Here is a 9246-nt window from a genome sequence, read left to right as displayed (position 1 = left end):
CATACGTGTTATTGACATGTTTATTACTTCAGTTAACCAACAATACAGACGCAGTGGCTGACATGTTGTCTGAACCCTCCCTAGCAACCTAATGTACAGAAAACCCGAGTCTCTGTGGCTCAGAAGTGGATGTAGGAGATCTGCACGTCGCCTTCGATCTCCAGCATGTCGATCTCACTGAAGGCCTGGAAGCGGTGGAAGAAGTCAAACAGGTGCTGGCCGTTCACAAACACTTTAAATCGCTGGTTCCCGCAGCGAATCGACATCTGAGGGAACAGACGCACAGAAATCAAGAAGAATCAGCTTTATTAACAGTATATATATATATATATATATTTTACATACACACTCTGAATTCGTCTTCTGCATTTGACCCATCCTTAGTTGAACACACACATGCAGCACCTGGCAAATTACATGCAGTGAAACACACACAGGAGCAGTGGGCAGCATCAAGCGCCCGGGGAGCATATTGGGGGGTTAAGTGCCTTGCTCAAGGGCACTAATGGAGGGGGGGAGCATTTTTCGCATTAATCACTCCACCACACCCAAATTATTCCTGTCCGTCCGGTGGGGGAATCGAACCGGTGACCCTCCGATCACAAGCCGCTTCTCCAACCTCCAGGCCACAAAGCCCATCAAGGCTGTACGACAGCTGCCACTTACGTCAAAGTACTGTCCCTCCATGAAGGGGTTAAAGCTGAGCTCTCGGTCCTCCTGGCCCCAGTTACCTCCCAGCATGCTGTTCCTCACCACAATCCCCTGCCTCACGCGGGGGTTAATGTGGAAGGCGATGTCTCGAGATCTGCTCACCACGAAGTTGATGCACAACCTGCCGCGCACACAGAAGCAGGAGGCGTGTAATGCCTGTGTGTTTGCACTCACACAGTGATCTAAGCCTACACACACACACACACACACACACACACACACACACACCTGTCTGCTCCATAGGGCAACATCCCTCTGATGACGATGGTCCTCTTGGGGAACATCCCCCCTGGGATCATGTTGGAGTAGGGCACAGGCTGAAAACGCACAGATGAAGATAAGCAACACAACTAAAAGAGACTAAAAGCTCGCAGCAACACCAGAGGATGAGCTGCAGATGACAGCTTCACTGTTCTGAGATCAGATCCAGCTGTTAAAACTGCAGTTTTCTTATCCCGCTGTGTTTGTTCTGCCGCGTCTTGGCATATTTCAAATGCCGACACATACTTTGAAATATACTTTAAGGAATCAACTATGACACGAGACAACAATTAAAATGAGAATTTCATGAATATTTGTCTTAATTTGTTTCTGATTGCATTGATTTGAAATTGTATTTTGAAAGAATTCATCGGATGTTGACATCAACACAGGAGGGCAGTAATCATCTGCTGTCTCCAGTTTCCCCTCAGGACAGCTGGTGATGTCCCTCTGGCGAGACTCGGTGTCGTTGGACCACTTTTTAAACTTCCATCTTCCCATCACAGCAGATTTGAATTAGAGAAGCTGACTTCTCTTATTGGAAAAAACAAAACAAAACTGCTGCTGCTGTTCTTAATGTCACCACAAGGGGGCACCGAAGAAATGAGCCTTTTGGGGTCGGGTGCAGACCGGTGTTTAACGACCACTCAAAGTATGTGTCATCCAGGGACTTCCTGCGGTCTGCAAATGAATGTGATACGGATTTTACGTACGGGGTTGTAGACTGGCTGTCCGCCCATGCCCTGCAATCAGATCAGGAGATACGACATTTAAATTGGATTACCGGAAGGAAGAAAATATCCTGACTACACAGAACATGTCAGCTTTATAGTGCATCACTCTCACCGGCAGGTTTGATCCTGGGAATCCTCCCTGACGGAACAAAACAACAAATTGTACAACTTTTACTGATTTAATACATTTTACTGGTTATATTCAAACTTAAGGACTGAATTTACACACACCACATTGGTTCGCTTTAGTACAAAAAGGGAAAATAAAATCTGTTGCTGTTTCATACCTCCATCCCACCTCCCATCCCTCCTGGATATCCACCCTGTGGAGACACACACACAGCAGACACTTGATGATTATGTAATGTAGTGTGAGACAGCATTAATATCACTTAATGAATTTGAATTTATTCACCCCCATTCCACCTCCTGGATATCCTCCCTGTTGAAAAGATGTTAAACAACGTTTTAATGATGCTTGAAATATAAATCATGTCCTGTCATGCACAAAGGCCTCCTACTTACTCCCATGCCTCCGCCCATGCCTCCGCCCATGCCTCCACCCATGCCTCCACCCATGCCTCCTGGGTATCCTCCCTTGATGTTGGTTAGCAGAAGCAAAGGTTAATTAAAATACATTCACTGTATTTCACTAACATTTTCACTAATATTCAAGGCAAACTGCATGCAGAGACAGAGTAACATACCCCCATGCCTCCTCCTGGATATCCTCCCTGTTTAAAAACATGGCAAACATGTTAAAGCCTGGTACAGTCAATGCTGCGATGAATTTCATTTTTGCACTGAAATTATGTGTACTTACTCCCATGCCTCCTCCCATGCCTCCTCCCATGCCTCCTCCCATGCCTCCTCCCATTCCACCCTAAAAAGACAAGGTGATAATGAGGTAATGCAGAGGTAATAACAGAGAATATCTGGCGATAAAGGTGCAATCTCCTCAAAATGTCCAGGTCATATGAGTGTAGAATGTTCTTGCGTATGTTGGGGTGAGTACTACCACCACACAGCTGCTGCTACTGTCAGATATGTTCTTATAACAACCTCAGAGAAGCTCACGTCGAATGGATCAGACATATTTTTCATTGCTTTTCACAGAACCTCGAGCACCGTGACCCACAACAGGAAGCGTTAGCCATCATTTCTCTGAGATTTATCATTAAAACCTCCTCTGTAGTTTCCACACAGCGAAGCACAAATCATTCAGCTGAAAGCCTCAGGAAGCGGAAGTCTCACCCCGATGACATTAATCGTCTGGATGGAAACATCTCCTGCGATGTGCATTGCACAGACTCTCTCCACAGGCATGCGGTGCTCGAAGGTGTGGAAGTCCTTCCCATTGACTCTGATCTGCAACAGGATAATGTCAAACGTCAAGCACAGAGTGTCAGGATGTGTACTGGTCTGCCTGGTCCAACTCACAGCCTTATGTTGGCCCTCTCAGATCCCACATACGTGACAGTCTTTCACAGAGCCTTGAATGCCCTCATCTCTGCATCTGGTGCGACTTAATACTGATACGAAGACATCTGAATGCATTTAAATAGTGCTTGTAAATGCTAAATAGGGGGCTTAAAGTAAAGTGTTTTTAATTATGTGTGGACTTGGGTTTTGTCTGACCCGATAGCCTTGCGAGGTGGTCATGATGACCATTTCGAAGGGCTGGCCTTTGCTGAAGGGCATATCACGGATCTTCTCTTCTGAGCCCCAGGATTCGTTCTGACAGGAGTTGAAGACCACCTTGTCCCATCCGTCAAACCGAGGGTTGATGTGGAGGGCGATGTCGCTGGACTCGGACTGTCCGCAGAGCAGGTTGACAAAGAACCTGTCAGAAGTGAGAGAGAAAACCAGAGAGTCATGTGATTGACGAGTTGGAAAACACAAGATGTGCAAACAGTAAAGGTGGGGCCAACTGTGAGAAAAAACGAGGATTGTGTAAGAAAAAATCTTCCCCACAAAGGAGTTAAATATGTCAGGATGCAGTCAGCTTTGTGCTGTGTTTACTTTGCCTGTAAAAGCACCTCTGAAAATGGGAGGGAGAAATGATAAAAGCTAAAAGTCTGCTCCGAAATGCAACGACTCAGCTGCTTCACCCACAGTACGAGTACACAAGGTGCTCCCCCAGTTTCCTGAAGGTTTTGCTTTTCAACTTGCCCGCCGGCTTTTAACTAGTGAGCTTAAACTGTTGTTCTGAAGGTGAAGAATCAGTGCACAAAGTGTACCGATTTATTCTTCCTATACTCACCTGGTAATGTCTTCAGGAACGCACCCCTGGATGTAGATGGTCACCCCTTCCCTCAGGCCTCCATGAATGGGCCCCAGATAGGGAATATTCTGTATGGTAAACGATGCACACGAGACCAACATGTCCACAGGTCAGTCATAGTAAACAGTGGTCGCACACGGACCAATAAAACAGTGTAGAGAGAAAAAAAATCTTCTTCATTAGTAAAAGTCCTACAAAATACAGAAATAGCAAATCTACTTAAAGGAACAGTTCACTAAAGAAATCTTTTCATTCTTTTGACAACTTGTTTGGCATCATTCAAGTGTCTGGAAATCCAGAGTTTCTAAATTTATTTTAAAAGACTTTATTTACACCCTTTTTTAAAGCCAACAGCAGCTGAACTAAAAGTGTTGGAACACACCCCTTCTGAAGGTGATCGAGCTCAATCATGTGGAGCCATTTTACCTGTTTTTCTTTTTTAAGGTTTAAAAAGCAATGACACGCGAGAAGGTTGCAACTGTGAAGCTCCTGAAATGTTTTGTAGAGAGAAAAAAGCTTAATGACTAACAAACTGTTCCTTTAAAAAGTAAAAGTACTGCGGAACATCTCCCACAGGTACTGTAGTGTTCGTGGTTCCACAGCAGCCAGTGAGCCCACAGCACAGGAGAAAGTCTTTAAATCTTCATGCTGTCATTAATGTGGACAAACACGTGACAAAAGAAATAAAATCCACTCATGTATTCAGAGTTTTGTTATATTTATGAAGTGCACATGCAACTCATAATGCTGTGATGCACATTTTGGGTCATCTTCTCCAGCTGAAACTTCACTCTGTCCTCTGAAGTAAGGAAAAGTCTGGAAATCTCAGACACGAGCCTGAGCTGGACACTTTTGTCTGAACTACGTCACGTTAACTGGCGGTTAGAGCTCAGTCCCTCTGCAGTGCGTCACCCACCCAGCCATACTTACGGGGCTGTAGATTGGCTGATAGCCAGGAGGAGCAACGAAAGTCATAGCAGCAGTCGGTGAGCCGGACAGGCAGACGGAATCCGCAGACAGGAACTGGTCTCTGCCGCAGGCCTCGTTTTATACAAACGACGAGGGAGGGGCAGAGCTGGGTACCAAGCCCAGGCCTGCATCACCGTGTTGACTTTGGAGGCACGAGATGCACATTAACCTTTGACCCAGTGGAGGAGCGGCTCCTTACAACAAGAGATGGAGTGTGTTGGTTGAAAACCGGAGCTAAACCCAACTACTGAAGCAACAAGTGTCCCCTCCACGCGGTGACAGAGGACGTGTTCAGATACTTTACTTAGGCAGCGGTACTGCAATATAAAAATATTCCATTGTAAGTGCAAGTCTTGCATTGATGTGAAATTTCAGTATTATAAGTCAAATGTACTTGAAGCACGAAGATGTACTTTAACTGCGTAGAATATTCTACTCTATAGTGTTACACTATTTTGCATTATTGGCTTATTCTAACTTTTAATGTTTACAGTAAGAAGCATTTTGTTGTTGAAATACCTAACACTCATATTTTAAGATAATTGCACTGTGTGTCTGTGTGTCTACGTGAGATCTCAGTCTGTAAAGTGACAGTACATAAAACCGACAAATATCTCCCCCTGAATATTAGTGCAGTCAAAGTATAAATAAGCGTGATTTGGTCCTCAAATTTGTACTCAACTACAGTGCATGAGTGAATGCACTTTACTTTCTCTACTAGTTACTTTACTAGTTATAATGTCTTAAGAAGCCATTACACAACGTCAGGGTCGAAACTCCAAGAATATTTCTTGTCCACTTTGGTGGTGGAAAAGACGACAACCTTTGAATGAAGGTCTGTGTAGGAGACTCGCTGTGGGAGGGCGTATGCATGAGTCATGAAATATCCAACTGAGTCTGGCTGCCTAAAGCAAACACAGCCATGTAGTCCTTATCTACAACTCAGGTAAGCCTGCATGCTGTGATTTTCACTGAGGCTATAAGTCACTCCAGCAAATGCTTTGCAGACACACAAACCTCCAGGGAACAAAGGCAGCCACAGTAATGCAGGGGTGTGTCCTGTAATGCACTTTGGTTATTTGATTAAGATAAAACTCTGCCAAAGACATCACGAAACTGCAACGCAGACCACCGAGAGGAGAGTTTAAATTAGCAGGCATCTTAATAACATCGTTTCCGTAAGAGCGTCAGGGTCAGCGTGAAGGCTGGGAAGGCCCGATAATCAGCTGAAGATGTTATAATGTCAGTTTTCATTTATAATTACCAGGTGAAGTAGTGCATTTTACTTAAAAATTCTTCTTTAAGGTATCTGCATTGCACAAATGATTATTTGAATGTAAATGCATTCATGGAGATGTTGATGGACAGGTGAGTCAGGAAAGCCACCAATCGAGAAGCTCTTGAACAGTGTCTCATGACAGTGATCATGACAGTCTCAAGTATTTAAACGTATTTTATGTTGTACATGCACACTAATATACAACAATATTTACCTCAGGGACACATGCTTAAAATGCATAATTTTACATCCCATATGGCATTCCCACACACCCGCCCTAATGCGGAAATGAGGACCAGACAAAATGTCCTCATTTTCGTTTTCTCACTTGTGAGGACCCTCACTGATACACACACACACACACACACACACACACACAGAGTAATCTCACATGTAAATGAGGACACACGCTGCAGTTCTCCTTAAAATAATCTGTTTATTCTGTATTGAAACACAGGGTTCAGTCAGAGGACAGTCGGGTGGAAAGTACTGATCTCCATTCAGCTCCACACCATCAGCTGCCTCTGTGTGAGCCTCAGCAGTGAACACACACTCATCGGGGTCGCCAGCAAACAGAAACACTGCTCAGCCTCTGACAGAGCGAGTCCTAACACTGAATACAAGATGGACAGTTTGTGAGTTTGGGTGTGGTCTGTGAGAGGCATAGTGAGACAGAACCGTCTGAGATCAACGCATCACACATGACTTCTCTTTGAGTGACAGAGAAATAACTGATATGCTGGGTTCCTAAAAATATCTATCATAAAAACCTAACTAGCAAAAACAAAGGCGAAGTTGATGTTCTGACTGCGAACTGGGCGTTTACTTCGGCGTGAGTCTCTCACACCACAAACAGGACACGCATTCAGGAAGCAGCACGATCGTTCAGATTCCTCAAACCCTGAAGAAAAATAAATATATGTATCTATGATTTATGTAAAATATGTCTTTTCATCAAAAGGCCTCTAAGCAGCCGAGACATGACTCAGTTATACAGACGACGCTTCGGCCAAAGTGTATACATTAAATACATTCATCACTTATTTTAATGCACTGACAAAAACTTATTTGTTCATAAAGTGTCGTAAAACAGACTGTTGGCCAGAAATACAGACGGGCTAAAACGGTCGTCTTCAGAAGATCTGATCTGCATATAAACAATAAATAAATAACCTTGGCATCCTCCTATACTGTATGTGTGTACATCATCACTATCTTAAACGGCACAGAGACACCAGTGGAGATAAGAGACCACATACATCCAGGGACGCGTTGTAAGACTTCGGAGTGCAAACTGGGTTTGTCTGTACAGCTGATTCACACTAGATGATTATTATCCGTCCAACAAGGGTCTCCCTCCTCGATGGCTTGTTAGAAGACAAGTTTCTAAGTCTTAAGAGAAGAAGAAAAGGAGTGAGAGGAGGGATTAAAATGTTCACTCCTCCCTCAACGACTGTGAGCTGTCTTTCAAAACACGCTCCCACTGAAACACCAGAAATCAGAAAGGAAACATCAAATGGCAGCAGCCACATACAAAAAAACAAACAAACAAAAAAAAAACCTTTCGAACAATAAAATCCACGCTAATCCCAAATAAAAGTGTTGGAGCTAAAACTTCAAACTATCTGATGGCTACAGCAGTGAAATTTGCTTATAGGCACTATCATGTTTACAACAGCAGCGACTGAAAGGGCCCGTCGGGTATAAAAGCACTGATATGCAAGGCAATCCATGTAGATTTTACACAAAAAAGGCCATGTTAGCATATTCATAGCGGAATAAAAAAGGCCCCCCGTCTTCTTTTTGTGCCTCTCTGATATCAAATCTATCCCATCAACATTCTGCTGCAGGTGGTGCAATAGTGCAGTCAAAGTGTGCATAGCTTCAGCAGAGGAGAGAGACGCACAGACGAAGGGCGAAACTAAGACAAAGACGTGTTTGATTTCTAAATTCCTAATCTTTCCTCTCTCTGAATTCCCCTCCTCTCTCCTCTCTTTCTCCTCCACACGCACGTTTAAAGGAAAAAGACGCAGGACGTTATCCGAGCTGGTCCTCATACTGCTTCCTGAAGCAGTCTCCGGCGGGGAAGAAGTCCCAGCATCGCTCCTGGTACATCTTCCACACGTAGGACTCCTGAAGCACAGACGGAAAACATGTTGACATGTTGCAACGAGTAAGGACGCAAAAATGACCAAGGAGGGCTACACCTTTATTTTGTGTTAGATATGTTAAATGTAAATAAGTTTACTGACCTGTCCTGTGTGTTCTGTTTCATCTTTATTTATGAGATACATCAAGAAGAACCTGAAAGAGAAACGGAGGGCACAGATAAGTAAAGCAACATATGAACAGGTTTGTTTGCCTGGACAAAATGGTCAAATACCTAAGAACAGAACAATGACACTGCAAAAAATCTGCTGTCCTGCTGCCTCGTGTCAATCTTTGATACAAAAATCTAATGCCTCTGAACATTCATAAATGAACACACGCTGCATTCAGAGGAGGCGAACTGTCACAGCTGCACTCTGAAAGGTGACTCACATGTAGTTGGCTAAGTTATGTTCTTCTAAGGTGTGTGTCTCGAAGCCATGCGGCGTCGTGTCAAAGTAGTCGCTTCCTATTCCACAGATGAAACACTTCGTCTAGAGGGAGAGAGGACAGCTCAGATTAAACACGTTCCTGCCTTGAACCTGAAGGACAAATGAAGGCGGATTAAGAGGAAAGTTACCAGTCGAATCCCTCGGAAACTCATTATCTTACCTCCATGTCCTCTCTGACCTGCTCCTGCTGGTCTCTCAGCTCTCCAAAGGCATCGATGATCAAACCTGACAGACAGACGGCATTTTTCACTGGCCTGAAGATCACAGTTCTTCTCGACAAAGTTAGAGTTTGTTTAGGGAGGTGAGAGTGTCTCTGTTTGGACAGATTTCTTTTCTTCCTGTCACTTCTAGAACTGCAAACCTGTGAAAAGTTACTTCTTTGACCTCTAAAACACGTGTCTCTATTCT

The 9246-nt window shown here is 44.1% G+C and overlaps 2 protein-coding genes across 9 annotated transcripts in view; both read right to left on the bottom strand.

The window, feature by feature from the left end:
• Positions 1-6: 6 nt before the first annotated feature.
• LOC124059645 (galectin-4-like) lies at positions 7-5261 on the bottom strand. The gene is made up of 14 exons (XM_046389847.1): positions 4921-5261; positions 3970-4058; positions 3345-3549; positions 2961-3074; positions 2530-2589; positions 2414-2440; positions 2232-2303; positions 2122-2148; positions 1994-2029; positions 1819-1845; positions 1686-1715; positions 940-1028; positions 667-832; positions 7-266 (listed from the first exon to the last, which is right to left on the bottom strand). The coding sequence occupies exons 1-14, from the start codon at positions 4963-4965 to the stop codon at positions 120-122; spliced, it is 1134 nt and encodes a 377-aa protein (XP_046245803.1). The 5' UTR covers positions 4966-5261; the 3' UTR covers positions 7-119.
• Positions 5262-6657: 1396 nt separating this feature from the next.
• Positions 6658-9246, bottom strand: part of ryr1b (ryanodine receptor 1b (skeletal)) — a 68103-nt gene continuing 65514 nt past the window's right edge. For all 8 annotated transcript variants that reach the window (XM_046389837.1, XM_046389838.1, XM_046389840.1 and 5 more), the window contains 4 exons: positions 8999-9063; positions 8780-8880; positions 8491-8542; positions 6658-8371 (listed from right to left, as the gene is read on the bottom strand). In XM_046389837.1, the coding sequence (XP_046245793.1) occupies positions 8276-8371; positions 8491-8542; positions 8780-8880; positions 8999-9063 (314 nt within the window). In that variant the 3' untranslated portion in view covers positions 6658-8275. The remainder of the gene's footprint in view (positions 8372-8490; positions 8543-8779; positions 8881-8998; positions 9064-9246) is intronic.

Source organism: Scatophagus argus, chromosome 5, assembly GCF_020382885.2.
Source record: "Scatophagus argus isolate fScaArg1 chromosome 5, fScaArg1.pri, whole genome shotgun sequence".
In the NCBI taxonomy this organism is placed as follows: Eukaryota; Metazoa; Chordata; class Actinopteri; family Scatophagidae; genus Scatophagus; species Scatophagus argus.
The sequence above is the reverse complement of the archived record's forward strand: the minus strand, read 5'-3'. Positions and strand labels throughout refer to the sequence as shown.

Coding starts and splice junctions, on each gene's coding strand:
- LOC124059645 (XM_046389847.1), bottom strand. CDS start 4,965: ATGACTTTCGTTGCTCCTCCTGGCTATCAGCCAATCTACAGCCCC. Junction 2,590..2,960: donor AGACGATTAATGTCATCGGG/GTGAGACTTCCG, acceptor TTGTCTTTTTAG/GGTGGAATGGGAGGAGGCAT. Junction 1,029..1,685: donor GACAGCCAGTCTACAACCCC/GTACGTAAAATC, acceptor GTGCGTTTTCAG/CCTGTGCCCTACTCCAACAT.